We start from the raw sequence: 19,898 nt of genomic DNA, 5'->3' as shown, positions 1-19,898 counted from the left end.
AAAATTGGTATCCTGACCTGAAAATATATTTTCTATTTACTAAAGACATGGAGAGACCCCTGTTACTGAACAAAAAACTATATTGCAATGATAACTATCAGCATATCAGCATAAAAAAAACTTTTTTTAAATCACTTACACCAACTTTAAGAAACAGAAAGTGTGAGAGAGATAGAGAGGGAAACATAAACACAGAGAAACAGAACACAAACTAGAAATAGAAGGAAGATCTGAAGAGACGCAGATCAGGACGGACGTACAGAGGCCCTCGAGCGACAGGGACGTCAGAAGGACACACGGGATGAAACGCCAAGCTAGAGGGAGAGAGACACAGAGAGACAGAGGGAGGGAGGGAGAGAGAGAGGAGGGCAGCTTACCTGCATGCCGATGACTGCATATATGAAGAATAGCATCACTATAAGCAGAGCTACGTATGGCAGAGCCTGAGGAGAAGAGAGACACGTCAGTAACACATCAGCCGACACCCTGCTCCACGGCCTGGCTCCATTCACTTTCATTCACTCCACTCAATTAAACTACATGAATTAGGACACTAATTGGGACACTAATTGAAAAAGCAATTAAGTTGTTCATAATACAAACAAAAAAGAAAACAATTATCCTTCCAGTGAACAGGGATTTGTTAGTAATGAGTTTAATTCTCAACTATTGCGTGAGACCTCTCACATGGAGAAACACTTTAATTTAATCCAATTTCATTTTACCAATTAAATCGACTTCATGGGACTGTGTGAAGTGAAAGTGAACTGAAGCACCGACCGAGGGCAGCACAGCACCAAAAACAACCAGGAATCAATCATCTGACTTTACTTGGTTGTACAACATTGTGTAAAAGACAAACCACTCTCTTGAGCTTAGCCAGGAGAACAGCTCCTACATGAAGTTTAGAGGCCAAACATAACATCTAGACATTTCCCTGTTGCTCTTCATGACCTGGGCTGTTGGTACAGAACTGGGCTGCTGGCTAGCTTTTACTCTTGTGTTTTGAGACGATCAGGGCCAGCTCATGATAAATGACACGAGGGCTGAACAGAAATGAAATGAAACATTTTAGTTGTAATTGTATTTGAAGCAATTGCTCAGCCATTAATGCACAAAATGTGTTTTTGTTTTGTTTTGAATGAGCGTGGTCTTTGCCAACAACAATGATATATTGGTGGTCTCGTTCAAGTGCAGCATGATTTTGTGTGACCTTGACACACATACACACGCACACGCACATGCACACGCACACACGCACGCACGCACCATAAATTAACAGGTAAAGCTGAACAAATAAACACAGCGAACATGAGCTGGCCCTGTTCAAACAACACAAGAGAGAGAAGGGCTCATTTCTTTTTGTCCAAACACATTCTATCAAATGATTTCTCTTTTTGGTGGAGTGCTGAGGTCGTTCATCTCATACGTCTACGTCTTAACTTTCTAAAAGGGAGGATGGGTGTTCTTCAGGGTTAGTATCGGGGTTGGAGAGGCAGAGAGAAAGAGAGAGACAGAGATGGAGAGAGAGAGGGAGAGAGGGAGCAGAAAAGTCAAGACCACCTCCCTAACATTCTCCTACAGCTCTCCTATGTTTATTTCCATGTAAAAGCTTAGTTTATACTCACATATTGCAGGATGGCGTTGCTTGCCGACAAGAACACATTTATAAGCTATACGTTACAGTGTGGCCCCTACTAGGAGGTGAGCCGTGTGTGTGTGTGTGTGTGTGTGTGTGTGTGTGTGTGTGTGTGTGTGTGTGTGTGTGTGTGTGTGTGTGTGTGTGTGTGTGTGTGTGTGTGTGTGTGTTTGTGTGTGTCTGTCTGTGTGTTTGTCCAGGGAAATAATCTCACAAATCACTGGACCGATCACTGCCAAATGTCTTGTGCACGTTGCCAGTAGACCAAGGAAGTATACCTCCAAGAATTACCCCGGTTCTGGCCCAACTGCACTGGCTACCAGTGAAATATCGTATTGATTTTTAAAATGTAACTTTTATTTTTTAAAGCCTTAAATGGCCTCGCTCCACAGTACCTTTCTGATCTGGTTCCTGCACCTACTGCCCCCAGTGTAATTACATCTTCCCAAATGCCTTTTCTGTTATTGCCCCCACACTAGGGAACAATCTTCCACCATTGAAAAGTTTAAATCCACCCTAAAAACTCACCTCTTCTCTCGCTTTTAGTTTTTAGCTCAGTCCGAACTAACTCATGGTCTACTTTGATCATTGAATGTATTTTAACTTTTGTGTTTAAATTGTATTGCTTCTTATGTTCTTTTAATTATGCTGTATTTGAATGAGAAAACGTTTTTTATGTTTCTTTTATGGTTTTATGATCTATGATGTTATTTTGAATGGAAAGCACTTTGGGTCAACTGTTATTTTTAAATGTGCAAATAAAGGTGACTTAACTTGACTTGTTTCTCAAATATGTTTTATGTTATGGGAAATATTTTACTTTTTAGAACTTAAAGCACACACCGCAAGTCAATGGACATCACATTGAGCTGACACTTTGCTCAAGTCAAAATATTTAACTTGAATGATGTAAGTCGAACAGGCTCGGATTGGGATGAAACAAACAAGCCTCACAGGCCTGCCACATGGAGTCCGAGACCCACATGAAGCCAGGCCGTTCCAACATGGAGATCTCGAGATCCACATGATTGGATCTTTAGCTTGAAAGTCTGTTCTTGTAAGAAAGCAACACTACAGAGTATAAATTAGGCTTAATATAAAACCTAGCTGCCCTGTTCTCTCTGTTTCTATTCTCTGTTGTACTGTTAGTTCCTGGTCTCTAATGTTCTCTGAAGTTCTCTCTCTCCCTCTGTCTCTATCTCTCTCTATGTCTCTGTGTCTCTGTGTCTCTGTGTCTGTCTGTTTCTCCTCTCTCCTCACTTGAAAGGACTTGATGAAGGTCCACAGCAGGGTCCGAATCCCTTCTCCACGAGAGAGCAGCTTGACCAGCCTCATGACGCGGAACAGACGGAAGAAGGTGATGGAGATCCTGGCGTTCTCTTCAGAGTTCTGTAGTCCCTTCATTATGTTTAGTATGGTAGTGCACACACACACACACACACACGCGCACACACACACAAACACACACACACAGTATGCATGCATGCACGCACGCGTCCATGCGCGCACGCACGCACACACACACACACACACACACACACACACACACACACACACACACACACACACACACACACACACACACACACACAGGAAACATGCATATGCACATACGACACATGCACATGTTTGCGTACACATCCACGCACGCACGCACGCACAAACACACACACACACACACACACACACACACACACACACACACACACACACACACACACACACACACACACACACACACACACACACACACACACACACACACACACACACACACACACACAGGGTTATATATGCACAGACACATGTGCACACAGACGTTCGCACACATTCATACACATGCACACATGCACACGCCATATATTTGTATGCATGTTCACACCCACACACATATGAGGATGTAAACAAGCATAACACACACACACACACACACACGAACGCACGCACACACACACACACACACACGCGCACACACACACACACACACACACACACACACACACACACACACACACACGCGCGCACACGCACACACGCACACACGCACACACACACACACACACACACACACACACACAGTTAATAAATGAAAGCTTGTGTTAAATTTAACTAACAACTAAAAATGAATTTGGAAAACAATTGGCCAATCACAGTAATTTAATGGTTCATGGAAGAATCACCGATCACCAACAAGCAGAGCCCAGATCTACCTAACTGCCTTTACCTACATACCTACCTACCCACGGGTTCTATCTATATACCGTATATCCATTTGTCAATCTACACATCAGTAAATTGTCTCCCAGATGGTTGAACAAGCTAACTACAGTACAGTAGAGTTGAGCCTGTTGGCTTTTGTGCTTTATAGCTTTGAGCAAAATCACTAATCCATTTTTACTTATCTCTTTTTTGGGACGTATGCTACTGCACTTTCATCCATCTTTAAAAGAGTCCAATGTCAGCAAATAACTTCCCTATGAAATATTCAGCCATTTAGTGCTGTGCTATTCTAATGGCAGTTTATTTATTCATAACAAAGGCTGATTCCTGCGTTGTTCAGTTAACGTCAACACGGCTAGTCTGTCAAACTGCCTGCAGTAAAACACACTGTGCTTCTGTTATTAACATCGGATACAGCAAATAGCAACTCAACACTGTACAATACTATACAGTATACTTCCTTTCTTTCTTTCTTTTATCAACAAAACAAACTTCTTAACAATGTGTTACATTTACATCATACCTAGCTACTAATAATCATCTACCAATTATGAATGATCAATTAATAGCAAATAATAAATGAATAGCCACCATTGAATGTGACAGAAACACAGTGATTCTGCCCAGTGCAGTACATCTGCTTGCTGCTGATGTTCAGTGTTTTTCCATGAAGCCGTCACTTCCTTTGATCTAAAGTTTACAATCTAAAAGGACAGAACAATGTCCTCTTGAAACGGACGTGTCGTTTCCACAGACGTCTAAGACCACACACTGGATGTATGACCTCTCAACACGGAGGAGGATTACACATCTGTAACGGTTATCCCAGATAACGGCTATCCCATCAAAAAGCCACACATTTATCTACTGTAATACCGTGTACAATTTGGTAATCTGCTTTGATTGGTTTTAATGTGGTCATTAAAGAATTTTGAGCGAGGCGATTTTGCATTGTGTATATTTTATTTAGAACACTTTATATAAAACGCGTGTTCCACACCAAGCAAGAATTTTATTTATTTATTATAAGAACATGAATCTCAATTTATCAAATGAGGAAACTTTAATGGAAAATAATGTATTCTTTGATACATTCTTTTACAGGAATTCCAGAATTTAGATCATTATGTAATTTACTGTAGTCATATGTGTTGAAAAATGACACAAGGCGTGTGTTGCCAAAGACGACTCAGACAGCTGTGTTGAAAATGACTCGTCTCTTTTAAGAGTAGTGCTACTAGCTTTAAGATTAGCGCTACTAGTTTTAAGAGTAGTTCTACTAGTTTTAAGAGTAGTCTACTAGTTATCACTGCTGCCTTCCTACAGAAATATACACGGCATGTAATGCCAATCACTGGACAACAGAGGGCACCGAGAGAGAGACAGAGAGAGAGAGAGAGAGAGAGAGAGAGAGAGAGAGAGAGAGAGAGAGAGAGAGAGAGAGAGAAACTGAAGGTGAAATTAGTCAAAGATCAGGAAATCAGATGAATAGATTATCAGATCAGTGGATAGAAAGATAGACAGACAGTTGGACAGGTAGGTAGATAGACAGGTACATAGGGCAGGCCAGTTGAGAGGAGAGAGAGTGTGACGTAGCGATGACAGCGTGACCACCATGGCTTGCACCAATGACACAGCACCCAGGAGACCACACCCACAAAAAAAAGGGATGGGTGGAGTGGGAGTGTAATGGGGCGGGGCAAGCCATATGGATGGAGTGGGCGGGGGGGGGGGGGGGGGGGGCAGTGGGCCCCATGACATGACAGCAGCAAGTCACAAAAACTCACAAAAGGGTTCACTTAAGTCCACTTAAGTTTCACCAGCACAATATGGTGTCCTGCACCACACACACACACACACACACACACACACACACACACACACACACACACACACACACACACACACACACACACACACACACACACACACACACACACACACACACACACACACACACACACACACACACACACACACATATATATACAGATATATACAGATATATACAAATACATACAAATATATACAGATACAACTATGAACAGGTAGATTTTGGGCACATGCTGCAGATGATGGCAATAGCAACAGGGAGAAAAGAATGTAAACAGAGAGAAACACAAACATGACAGACAGACATACCGACAGACCGAAAGACAGAGAAACAGACAGACAGACAGACAGACAGACAGACAGACAGACTGTACCACGGGGGGTGCAGTAGGAGGAGGTGGGGTGGGGTGGAGGTGGACAGATGGAGGGATGACGGAGGTAGAGGAGGGGAGGTTACCGTCGGGTCGTACCATTGCTCTTACCACAGGGGGGTGAGAGGAAGAGGAAGAGGAGGAAGACGAAGACGAGGACGAGGAGGAGGAGGAGGAGTCAGCTGGCTTTAAGGAAAGGAACACGGATCAGCACACAGTGTGTGCGTGTGTGTGTGTGTGTGTGTGTGTGTGTGTGTGTGTGTGTGTGTGTGTGTGTGTGTGTGTGTGTGTGTGTGTGTGTGTGTGTGTGTGTGTGTGTGTGTGTGCGTGCGTGTGTGTGTGTGTGTGTGTACACATTCTCATTTTGTAGTTGCAACTTTGGTGTCCACTGAGAGAAGATCTCCATGTCGACTCAACATGTCGTCCCGATAGGGATTGGCCTAGGACTGAGCTTACGATAAAAGTTTGGTGTAGGACTGAGCTTACGATAAGGGTTTGTCATAGCACTGAGGATATGATAAGTGTTTGTGTAGGACTGAGGTTATGATAAGTGTTTGTGTAGGACTGAGGTTATGATAAGTGTTTGTGTAGGACTGAGGTTATGATAAGTGTTTGTGTAGGACTGAGGTTATGATAAGTGTTTGTGTAGGACTGAGGTTATGATAAGTGTTTGTGTAGGACTGAGGTTATGATAAGTGTTTGTAGGACTGAGGTTATGATAAGTGTTTGTAGGACTGAGGTTATGATAAGTGTTTGTAGGACTGAGGTTATGATAAGTGTTTGTGTAGGACTGAGGTTATGATAAGTGTTTGTAGGACTGAGGTTATGATAAGTGTTTGTAGGACTGAGGTTATGATAAGTGTTTGCGTAGGACTGAGGTTATGATAAGTGTTTGTGTAGGACTGAGGTTATGATAAGGGTTTGGGGAAGGGTACATTAGGTCGAAGAGCCTAATGCACTGAATGTTACAATACATTTATGGAGCTATTGCATGGAAGGAGGTGTGCTATGGCCATCTCACTGTTAAAGTTCTGCATTGTGTGACAATAAAATGTACCGGCTAGGTGGCTGTAAGCTATCTCTGTAGCATGTTTTAGAAGAAGAAGAAGGGAATAGGGCTAAAGTTACGATACGGTTTTGGACAAGGCTAAAGTTACGATATGGGTTTAATGTACTTGACTGTGTTGAGTCGACATGGTCCGCATTCAGTGTGTGTGTGTGTGTGTGTGTGTGTGGCTGTGTGTGTGGCTGTGTGTGTGGCTGTGCGTCTTTCTGCCAGCTGTGGTTACAATACAACATTAGCAGCTTTGGCTAGCAGAGGACCAGGCTTTCCCAACACATCTTAACCGTACAGTTTAAACCCTTTCATGATCATGTTTACTTAAGTCTGATCTGGACTTAATAAATATAAACACTTCCACTAATTTAAAATGCTAAGAAAAGCTGTATGGCTGCTGTTTTTGTTTGACATATGAGCATTTAGCAGTGGAATATGACTAATATTAATGACTCCTCTCAGGCCAAATAACTAACTGTGAATAATAAATAAACTAAAAACTAAAAAAATAAAATAACGACCATCTTAATCCCATCTTTCCAAAAAAAACATCAGTATGAAATACAACAGTACATCTAAGATATGTTGAGAAAGTCAGAGCCCAGAACAACAGTTAACACTGAACATAGAGGGAGTCCCCTACTGGTCACCCCAGGTACTGCAATGAATTGGACACTTACACAGATTAAACAGTTAACTAGTTTAATCTACAAAACCTTCAACTATTTTAATCCGCAAAACAGTTAACTAGTTTAATCTGTAACTCAGGAAGTGTTAAATTCACTTTGACATTGGCCCTGTTGAAATACCTCAGCATACTAACCATTCACTTCCCACTGGATTACTGCTGAGCTAGCATAACATGATTGGTGACACAGATTAAGGACAGATGGTTAACCAATCCGTGCTATGTTAGATCAGACCGGAGGAAGGAGGGAAAGGATGAAGGAAGGAGGGGAAGAGATGAAGGAAGGAAGGAAGGAAGTGAGGGAGTACAGAAGGAAGAAAGGAAAGGAGGAAAGAATGAAGGAAGAAAGGAAGGGAGGAAGGAAGGAGGTATGTAGGTATTCCAACTGGGCCACGCCCCCTCCTGATATGGCAACACAGTAACATAGAAACAACATCCTGCATAACTCTTCTCTGATTGATCACAACCATGAAGTGATATGTTAACGGCTAATTCTCATTGGTTTAGATCAAAATTCTAGCAGGGGTGGGGTCAGAGAGAGAGAGAGAGAGAGAGAGAGAGAGAGAGAGAGAGAGAGAGAGAGAGAGAGAGAGAGAGAGAGACACCAGTGACCCACATAGCCCATCAATGCATAACTATCTTTCCAGTACTGTATATGTCCAGTATGACATCATCAGCATAACAGATAGCCATGTGCACTGAACCCCACTACCTCATTAAAATGAATCAGTGGTTCAAGTACAGTACATTCGAACCTCCCAACACCATGCATTTCTTTTAAAAGATAACAATATCTAACATAATAAAGAAATAGATATTGTCGCAGTCAAAGTTGCAGTGGATTTACTGTCTGAGATCGAAGCATGCATGAAGCTTCACTGGAGCTACTGTAACAGAGTCTCTGTAGAAACATGGCAATCAAACATACGGTGGAGGTTTTCAAATACACCAAGTCGGTTCAGGTTCTTTCAAAGTTCAGCAGGTCTGTAGGTAGCGCAGGACTCCTGATAACACCATGCTAGATTTTACTTTTTAGCCCTGACAGGTTTTGTCACAAAATTGGATTTCTAACACAAAAGGAAGGGCATCATAAATTATTTTGTTATATATAGATATAGTGTTTCATACAATAAATGTGCTAGGATGAAACAAAAACTCTCAATAATTAGAGAGACCTGCGTTACCCAGCTTGCATTTCAGGTGAGCAATCTGCACCACAAAATGCAACAATAAACAAGAGAGCAAAAGAGAGGGATAGAAAGGAGAGGTAACATTCATAAAAGAAGAGTAAAATGCAAAGAGGGCTTAGAAAGCGAAAGGGAGGATAGGAGGAGAGGAGCAAAAGGAGAAGGCATTCCGGGGGGAGAGAGAGAGAGCGAGAGAGAGAGAGAGAGAGAGATGCAGTCCATACTAGCATCGGCAAGGCACCGCTCAGAGCAAACCAACTACCAATCTGTCTAGAATATTGGCACTCAAACCAATACAAACAAGGAAAAGAATCGCAGAGCATTTAACAAGCACCCGCAGGTTGCTAGGCAGAATTGGGAGGTATGGGTCTATAAAAAACAGCAACTAATCTAACCCAATGACAACCCACAATCGGCGTGGACTTTGTAAATGTTGGCCTGTTACTGCACCTCACCACACGTGAAAAATTAAGTAGCTGTTTGCTGTAGCACTAGCTTCTGTTAGCTACTACATACATTTTCTGGCTAAGCACAGAGTGAAGTGCAAAAACAGGAAAACATTGAAAAGATCACAATATCCAGATACAAATGTTCCAGTTAAAAAAAAATAACAATAAAAGACGACAGAATTCTCTTAAGGTTATGTTGCAGAGAGTTTCTTAAACAGAAAGAGGGAAAGAGAAGAAAATAAATAAAAGCAGCTCAAGAACGATGAACACTAGCATGGGGTATATCCCGCCGCCCATATCACTTATAAGTCACGAGAGAAGAAAAATCCAAGACTTGGGGCATGCCTTTAGGTTAGAAGTTAGAGAACAAAAAAACAAATCAAGAAGTGCAAACCAATCAAATCAAACTAAAAGCAAAATCCAAACCAAGGTATAAGTGCAACATCACATCAGTGACATGTATAAATGAGGAAGGTGTATATCTCTGGCCCGGCAGAAACATTCAGCAAAACAATGTATCGAAACATTCAGCAAAAAACAATGCATCACCAATCAATTCTATCGTCAATGGTTAAATAGTATGATCAATGTCCTGTGGAATCTCAACTGTAGACTTTTTACCCAGCCATCCATTCATGTATCAATCCACGCTAGATGTCTGTCTCCTCCCACATAAACTGTACAAGCTATTTCTTGTACTGTGTAAAGGTGTACGTGTACCTCACTAGTTCACACTGGCAGATACAAAGATACATGCTACCATTAATTTTCAAGAAGCCAGCGACATGAAGATACAAAGCAACATCCGACGTTTGTAGATCTGCTACAAAAGCTACACATTCAAGTTGAGCTGGGTTCAACTTCCAGATACAAAGATACAGAACTACAACTGTAGCTCTGATGACAATGACTCTGATGACGATACAAAGCGACAAAGATTCTGTGTATTTTTGTATCTTTGTATCTGCCCGTGTGAACGCAGCATAAGACATACATTTCCAACTTTTGGACCAATAATCAGAAAGCAATTGTACATTAACCACAAAACATTTGTTTAGAAATATTTGGTCGATTGACTTGGGCCTGAGTGAAGTCTGTGAACACAAATCTATCTGACCAAATTAAAAACAGAACATTCTGGTGAGAAACCATGTGTAATCTTGTAACATTTTATTTTATTTTAATTTGGTTTAGATCTTGACTTTTACTCTTATCTGTTTGGATTCAGTTCATTTCAGTTCAACATGAAAACTTGCAGAGACTTGAAACTTATAGATTTATAGGTTTTAATCCAGCACAATAAATATCATTGTATGGTTATTTTTCGTCAAAGTTATGTCATGAAAGTTATGTGATGATTGACTGGAAAAGTCGAGCTGAAGAAATTGGTGTACAAACAATTTATTCATACATCCCTGACCTGTAAATCGTGCAGACATGTTTAGCCAACATTGACTCAATTATTTAGGTGAGTTCAATGAATGACGAGAACAAGGACATCAGAAGCAAATGCTCCACCGACGGCTCTACAGACTGCTCTTCCCTGGACACATACTGTATATAAATGCAACATCTTAAAATAAAGCCACTACTGGGACATTTTTTTCCATGTTTACGTATGATACAGTAGCTTATATGGCCAAAGCCAAGTCTACTGTTATTCATGGGGAAAAAAATTGTCTCACGTTGGACAGATAGTTGCAACTTTTCAAGGCAGGAAAAAATACTCCGTTCAAGTTCATACACTTCAGGGATAAGCCTGCTCTTCATTTGTATGCCCGGCCAGCGCTGTCAAGAGCTAAGACTCTACATTCCAACCACCTGGGACCATGAAAGAACACAACTTTTAGAGATATTTCCACTGTTCAGTAGTCAAGACCCACAAACAAGTAGTATACAGTAGATAAAAACAAATGCTGCCCTGCGGGACAGAGCTGCCAACTTATTCTCAGCAGTCTTTGCTTCCTGTCTGTTAGCATTTCCAACTTGGCGCACACTTGTAGCTTAAGTGCCGAAAGGTTTGTTGAGGACAAGAGAGAAACACTGTTTTGGACAGCAAAGCTGCCTTCTACAGGGTATTACAATCATAGACCGGAGTATAAAAGGTGGGCTGGCCTTTTATACTCCTGTTTGATTCTGTTTATCTAGAATCTAGGTCTGATCCACCATTGTCTACCCTGCACTGCAGATTTAATATAATGAATCTCTGCTCTCTGTCTGTCTTTCTATCACTTACTGCTTCCGATATCTTTGACTGTATAGTCATATTTTCTTGAACTATTGTATGCCCTTTGCTGTATAATGTTGATCTCATCTGATTACTTATCTGCTTTAATGGTATGTGTACTGTACAGTATGTAAAATAATCGCTTCCTTTTACAGTTTTCCACATAAACAACAGACAGTCTTTATGCAAGCATACTGCTGGGCATAAACAAAATTCGGTGAAGTCGTCAGAACAAAATGATGTAATTGTGGAGAAAACAAACAAATGTTCCAAGGACTGACTGACGATTCAAAACTATGAAAGTGGAGAATCATACTGTAGCCACAAACTGAAGTATCACTTGCGTAGTTCGAACAACCAGTTTTGGAGTTACAGCTTATTGAATAATTTGTACAATTAGCCAAGCACCGAAAAATGCCCTGAATGGTAGATATCCACTATACAATTTTCAGTCTATTTAGTGACAGTAAATCTCTTTCTCCAAGCTGAAAAAAGTTACTTCTTTTGAAGTATGCTGCCAGCATTAGCCACGGTGCTAACTCTTCTATCCAGGACCATATAATTATCTGTCAACTAAATAAACATAGAAATATGCTTTATATGTTTGGATTATTCTCTTTTTTTTTATCACCAAATCGGTCATTTAGAATATAAGTTTTATATGACCTGAACAATTTAGCCAACCAAAAATAAATTTGACCAAATACCTACTAGCAGGGAATCAAAATGGTTAACACTTGAACAAACTTCAGAAGTAGGCTACTCTCTTTACACTTCTTTTTTCTTCACATTATAAACAACCTGAGAACAGTTGATGAAACATTGAAATTTGAATGTTGTAACAACTATTCAGGCATCAAAAAAACTGCAGCCTCCAGTAATGCTGAATAAACCAAGCCGTAGCGTTCGCATTTTCACATGGTACTTAGAGACTGTGTTGTCAGGTCAAATGTGAAGGCCACATGAATAAAACAGCAATAATCCTTTAAGTGTGAGTCCAATAATAGGCAGCAGACTTTAGACTTGTACTTGGGGGTGTTTAGCCTGGTACACACAGCTGCATTCTTATTCTACTCCACTGTTTGACCAAGGGGCCCATTCCAGTCGATACCAAATTAATTCATACATACATTTACATAAATTTCACGGCTGTGGAGTAAATCCATTTATGGATCCAACTGTTCTATGCGTACGCATGTTGCTGCTGGTGGACGAAAGACGGGGGGGAAAAAATCTAATGTAACTAACTCCAGTCCTTTTTCTTTTTTTTCAATTGTATAGAAAGTAGCATGTGTACTTTCTATGCAATTAAGAAAAAAAGAAAATGACAAATGTTGTTTGTATATGGACCTCGATGTCCCTAAATGCTCATTTCGAATTCATAATGCAACCCTTTCGCCGAGAATCACTCGGGGAAAAAAGTATTCATTTTCATCTGAAAAATGAATACTCCAGCGACACTTGTTCTGCTTCTTTTTTTTTTTAAACAACAACAACAACAAACAAACATCAAAAACCCCTTTTTTAAACCCAATAAAAAAGGGGGGTGGGTTGTGCGACAATGTAGTTGTGAAAACAGAGTACACTGTCCTGGGAACATGTTTACAACCCTCACTGTATCTCAAAAATATACAGACGACATCAATGAGCAAATGTTCATTCCAGTCTTTGCTTTTAAAAGCATTCAGGTTTGTTGTTTCTTTATTTGTCCCAACAACATTAATGTGAGCCCAGGCCAGGATATACACCTTTCCATCCTATATTCTATACATGCTATACAGTTCCAGCATGCAAGGGAAATGGAAAACATCCCTGATGCAATGGCAAGAGAAAGAACTGCAATGTGAATCCAAACCAAGTGCTGAGAAAATGCAATAGTTCAACATCTACTGACAAAGGCAATAGGATTAGCTTTAGTTTTGTTTGTTTGTTTGTTTGTTTGTTTTGTGCAATTGATGTTCAAAAGACAGAGGCATAAATACCTATTTTGGTGCTTTTCAAATATTTGAAAACCCTCAGAAAATGGTGGAATTTCTACAATTTGTTACGGAACACTAGAGGCGTTACACTATCTACAAGCCATTGAGAAAACTTCAAATGTAATCTGATAGTGTGTGAGTTTTGTTTTGTATGTATTTTGGAGGCTAAACCATAAGGTGTGAGGGGAGTCAGTAGAGGGCACTGTTCCCTTGTTAACAAAAACTGGTTTTGGGTTCAAATCCTTAAAGGAACATGCCACTCTTAATCTGATCTCCATGTCTTCATCGAGGAGTAACAATCACATCAATACATGGTGTTAAGTCCATCAAGGCTCTCTGTATCTCTGAGGCAACAAACCACAGCAGATTGTGGACATTAAAGACATGCCTCTAGGGGCAATGGCCTTGAGAATTGCTCGAGTGAATTCGCCAATGAATTCTGGGCCCATTTTCAGAATGGGACAGACTAATTGTAGTACTTTTCTCAGCCAGTATTGAATGTAATTAAACAGTTTTTTGCATCAGTCACCACAGTTAATGTCACAAATTGACCAAGCATCCACAAGTTTGACAGCACAACTTTGTTTTAACATGCAATTTTAAGCTGACATTGAGAGTGGTTTCAAGTAAACATTACGTGATTGGTGTTATAATTTGAACCAAGTCACAGATTAAAACAAAAGGAAAAGCTTTTCATAATTTGAAACCTAGCTAGCTTCAAACCTCACAAAGCCTTTTTTGTTTAAAGTTGCCATGCTGCGTTTAATTGCTTTTCCAGAGCTATTCTACTATGTTAGCAGCTTAAACACGGCATGGCCGGCGTTTCCAAAGCATTTGAAAGCATTGGCGATAGGTATCTGCCTCGGTCAGTGTGTGTGTGTGTGTGTGTGTGTGTGTGTGTGTGTGTGTGTGTGTGTGTGTGTTTGGGGGGCTGAAAGAGCACGCGCAGGCAGGCAGGAAAGGAGGTAAGGAAGGGGGAGGGAGGAACAAGGTAAGGGAGGGAGGGTGTTGGAGTGGACTACTTACGTTAACCTCAGTGATCGCTATGTCAACAATGCTACCCACAACTATCAACGCATCAAATGTGTTCCATGCATCAACAAAATAATGCTGTGAAAGGAGGTGGAGAGAAAACAGAAAGAAGACAGGAAAGAAAGAAAGAAAGAAAGAAAAACAAAGAAAAGACACAACATAAGACAGATAAACAAACAAATAAAATAACATGGAGAGAATGTAAAATCAAAGGAGACAGGGAGAAAAATAAGATAAAGTTATATTCATAAGAGCGTCAGTTTTTTTGAAGTTGGAAAAGAGAAAGAACGGGTGGGGAGAAAAAGAAAAAGGTCTGAAAGAGATGGACAGCGGAGAGGACGCGCAGCATCAGAGGAGGTCGGTCATGCTTATCCATGAGGGGAAACAACAACGTCAACAACAACAATAAACCAACAATAAACAACAACCCAAAACAAATGAATTGCTTCCTGTTGTTGGGGTGGAAATTAAAGGCGTGTGAAAGAAAGCCTGCTGTCATTGGTTAGTTTGTTAGTTCTGTTAGTCAGGGGATGGGCGGGGCTTCAAACCTGAGGACATGTCACAGTCGGGTTAAAAAAAACAAACCAAAAAAAACAACCATGAAAAAGAACAGCTTTACTATTTTTTTTTCTTCCAGGTGAAGTAACGCTGGAGACGGATGGCAGAGCGCGGCATCTATTCTAAGGTTTATAATAGCCTATACGTTCTACCCAGAAGCCAGGAAGAGGCCTGGTTCTAAGCTCAAAGGGGGGCTTTTTGTGTTTCGGTTAATTCTCTCTCTCTTCGAGTGGCAGCTGCCATTTGGGATTTTAAGGACGGAGGGAAGAGGAAGAGGAGAAGAGAAGGAGAAAGGGAGAGGAAGGCAGCACCAGAGCACGGTGCGGGATACAAGAGCGAGAGAGACACGAAGGAGGAGAGAGAAACAGCAACGGAAAGTGGAAGAACGGGTTGGACGGACGCAGAGAAGGGGAGAGAGAGGGAGACAGGAAGAGAGAGGGAGACAGGAAGAGAGAGGGAGACAGGGAGAGAGAGGGAGACAGGGAGAGAGAGAGCGGGCACTGTACTTACGTTAATTTCACTGAGGATGACGTCTATTATGCTGCCAATAACGATGAGGAAATCAAATACATTCCACGGATCACTAAAGTATCCCTACACAGGAGCAGTGGGGGGAGGGGGGCGGGTGAGGGGTAAGAGAGGGAGGTTAGAAGGAGAGACATACCCGACCTCGTCCTGGCAGAATTGGACCCCAGCGCTACCCTACCAACACACAATGGCAGCTGCGGGTCGGACATCCGTTTGGCTCTTTTCGACTATACGGAGCTAGGGTAACCCAGAACCTTCCATAATTATCCTGAAACCGATTCACTACTTTTTTTTAGAAACTAATTTGGAAAGTATAAGTTCTAGCCTCCAGAGCAGGTCCCAAATTAGGTTCTGAGAAGCTTATCTGAAACCAAGCCATAGTGTATGGAAACAACGGCAGACTCGTGAAATACGTTTCACGAGTCCGCACGGTTCGGTTAGTTCCTGTAGTCGAAAAGAGCCATTAGGCTCAGTCAACAGATGTCCGTCCACATGGCCTAGTTCACAAGGTACTAGAGATATTGTTAAAGGAAGATAGTTACTGTACTCTAATGCAGGTCAATTAGAGCGCTCTGCAGCTGTCAGTCCATCCAGCTGCATCTTGGAACAAATCTACATGGCTGTGGTACTAAAGCATACTCAGTGGTAGAAAAAGTACTCACATCTTTTACTTAAGTAAAAGTATCAATACTGCAATATAGAAATACTCTGTTACAAGTAAAAGCCCGGTAAAATTTACTCGAGTAAAAGTACCAAAGTATTGGTATCAAAATGTACTTAAAGTACCAAAAGTACTCATTATGCAGAATGTCTCATTTCAAATTTTCTAATGTATACAAATCTCTTGAAAATCACTATGCGACACGATGCGACGTTGTGATTTTTGAGTTTTCAAATAATTGTAGTGGAGTAAAAGTACAATATTTGCTTCTGACATGTAGTGGAGTAGAAGTAAAAGTACTGAAAATTGGAAATACTCCAGTAAAGTAAAAATACCAAAACATTCTACTTCTTAAGTACAGTACTTGAGTAAATGTACTTAGTTACCTTACACCACTGAGCATACTTTTGATTGGTTACTTTTTTTTGGATTATTGCAGCCACTTCAACAGCAGATCCGGGACACAGTGAGCTCTTATTAAATGCATCTATAAAACTTTAGGCCTGGACAGCATGAGGCATGTCCAAGACACAATCTGAGGTACAGTAGCATGGAACCGTAAATGCTAATGTATTCATATTTTTTGTTAACAGTAAAGTATGTGACTAACATGTACTGTATATGAGTAAGATTTAACAATTCATCGAGTCTAATAAGAGGATTTGGGTCCTCAGATGGGTAGGCTAACTAATGGGGGTGATCTGCCCTTGATATCAATGAGTGGGTTACATTACATCAACATACTGTATCTAACAACATATTTTAGGATCCATTAAGTGTGAATGAATGGCGCCCCGTGTGGCAAATAATTGATAAAATATTAAATTAACATTGTGTGTATGATTTAAAATAATAGGGAGATGACACCAACATTCAGTCAGTCATCCAGTCAGTCAGTCCTCCTCAGCTAGCATTTAAATTCCATATTAATTGTATTATCTATGGATAATTTTCAGGGGGGGGGGGGGGTGCTAAGGACTGTAAAACTCTTGCTAAGCGTTATATTAAAATGTTGACTGACACCTGTTCAGAAAGTAAAAGCATTAATACATGGAACCATTGTCACTGGAGCTGTTGCAGTCTTAAATGGGCATTTAAGACTGCAACAGCTTATCAAGAACCAAACATATTACACGGTCTGCATTTCTCCTTGTCGTCCATGGCTGCTCAAAGGACGAATTTAATAAGGTTAAAGATGGAACAAATGTCTTGCTAAGCATCCTGGGTAACACCTTGCAAATATCATGTATCACGTCGGCTGAATTCAAACGTCTAGGTTTCCCTGCACTTTGCAGACTGGTGGACTGAATGGCATGAAGTCTGCAAGGAGGTCAAACACCAGGACTTTCATGCAGACTTCCATAGACTCTGTTTAAGTGCAGACCAGTGGTGGAAAAAGTATTCACATTTTTTACTTAAGTAGAAGTATCAATACTACAATGTAGAAATACTCAAGTTACAAGTAAAAGCCCTGCATTAAAAATGTACTTAAAGTAAATGTAGATGTAATGATGCAAAACATTTGGGTCAGCATCACAGTACGTTAAACCCATTAAGCCTGAGGCAATTCTTAGACATTTTCTAAATCCTGAAAGTTTTTTGAAAAAAAAAAAAAAAAAAAGTTTTCACGATTTTTCAAAAATAGCAGATCTACAAGCTCGTATCGCGGAACTCGGTGCCGCGCTACGAGCTTGTATATTTGCTATTTTTGAATAGCCAAAGAAATCTTAAGTGACACAGATGCGTTCCAGGTCTTAATGGGTTAAGACAGACGCATCACAGTACGTTAAGACAGAAGTCTGCAATGGCCAAGTCCATTAGTCTGCTCGTGACATTTGGATTCATCCACGGATTTATTAGCATTTGGTTTAATTATATACCATATGTAAAGTATCTATACATCGTTCTTAAACCTAGGATGCATTTGAGTTTTAAAACAGGTTGACTCATTCGACGGCAACAATTAGGTTTGTATTTTTTTCAACAACAGTAATAATTAGCAACATACATCACTAAACAATAACTGCAATATAAATGGCAACCCATCTGTACTGACATCTGTAAAGGTACCAACAATACACTTTCAAAGTTGTTGAACTTTGAAGGGCAGCTGTTGACACCGTTGCTAGGTAACGTGGTGGGAGTTGTGCGCTTCACAGCGAAAACAAAGTGCTTATGTAGGACTTTATTTGAAGTTGTAGCCTACATGTTGTTGCTCACGCTGTGAGCGTGTAGATCGGCTATTTTTGGCAAATGTTTCCACCAGAATAGAGACGCCAGAGTTCAAGTGGCTAAGTGCTTTTTGCGGGGAGTTGTTGACACAGACATCAACGGAATCATTCACAATCAAAGCCGACAGTGCGTTCCAGCCTCATCGTCGCGTTTTGATGTGAAATCCATTTTCTACTGCGGATGATTCAACAGCTCACTGTCCCAATAGCTTTACTATTGATTACACACGAGGCTTTTTGCCGCCAGCATTGTTTATAAACAATAACACACAGTCTACTAGGAGGGCGCATTCCCATCTGTCATTGTTTGAACAGCTGACACAATAGGAAGCCCTCTCATTGGATGATGAATACTGTACACACCAGGTTACTTAGCAACGGTTGGAATAAGAGACCAAACATCTCAGATCGCTGAATGTTTTATGTTGAATGTGACTCACAGACTTTTACACATCCTCTATTGTGTTCTACTCTAATGTGCTTGGTTTTACATTAGCGTATATGTAGCCTTTAGTTTGAGTATACACACTCCTACTCTACTGTATTCTACTGCACTGTCCACTTGTGTGTGAGTGTGTATGTGTATGTGTGTGTGCGAGACGTACCCTGGGTTTGAAGGCGATCAGTTTGAGGACCATCTCCACGGTGAACAGACCGGTAAACAGCATGTTGAGAATGTTCATGGCGTCGTTGAAGCCGTGGGTCTGTCCATGATGCTACAACACACACAAACACATACACATATACACACATACACACACCCACACGCACACGCACACGCACACGCACACGCACACGCACACGCACACGCACACGCACACAAGACACATTTCATAGACAAAATCGCGCAAGAGTTTGAAGAAAGCTAAGACACTCAAAACATCACCTTGTTGGTAATGGAATAAATTAACCCACTAAGATCTGAGGCCGATTCTACAAATGTCTACTAAAACAGTTTCCTGAAAAACGTATGTTTCTATGTCAGTGGTTCTTTAACGTTTTCATGTCAAGGATCCCCAAAATGTTTGTTATTTGGCCGCCAACCCCCGTCTCAAAATATTTTGTTCCAGGGGTTGAGTTATATAAATGTTTGCTTTAAAAGATTACATAATTATATTCAAAGATTTGCGCAAATTTTCATGATTTTTTGAAAATCATGAAAACAGATCTACAAGCTCGTAGCGCGACGCAAAGTATATCTGCTATTTTTTAAGCCAAAAGCCAAAGAAATCTAAAAT

General features: G+C 40.8%; 1 protein-coding gene across 1 annotated transcript in view; it reads right to left on the bottom strand.

Annotated features, from left to right (window-relative positions):
• The window catches only part of LOC311040190 (voltage-dependent L-type calcium channel subunit alpha-1C-like), a 260,546-nt gene that overhangs the window by 29,245 nt on the left and 211,403 nt on the right, over positions 1–19,898 (bottom strand). Inside the window, exons 31-34 of the mRNA XM_084050307.1 lie at positions 19,266–19,376; positions 15,751–15,834; positions 2,900–3,037; positions 378–443 (exon numbers count right to left, since the gene is read on the bottom strand). Coding sequence (XP_083906433.1) covers positions 378–443; positions 2,900–3,037; positions 15,751–15,834; positions 19,266–19,376 — 399 coding nt within the window. The remainder of the gene's footprint in view (positions 1–377; positions 444–2,899; positions 3,038–15,750; positions 15,835–19,265; positions 19,377–19,898) is intronic.

This window comes from Gymnoscopelus microlampas (assembly GCF_963454915.1).
Source record: "Gymnoscopelus microlampas genome assembly, chromosome: 23".
NCBI lineage: Eukaryota > Metazoa > Chordata > Actinopteri > Myctophiformes > Myctophidae > Gymnoscopelus > Gymnoscopelus microlampas.
Note: the sequence above shows the minus strand (reverse complement) of the source record. Positions and strands in the feature narration are given on the sequence as shown.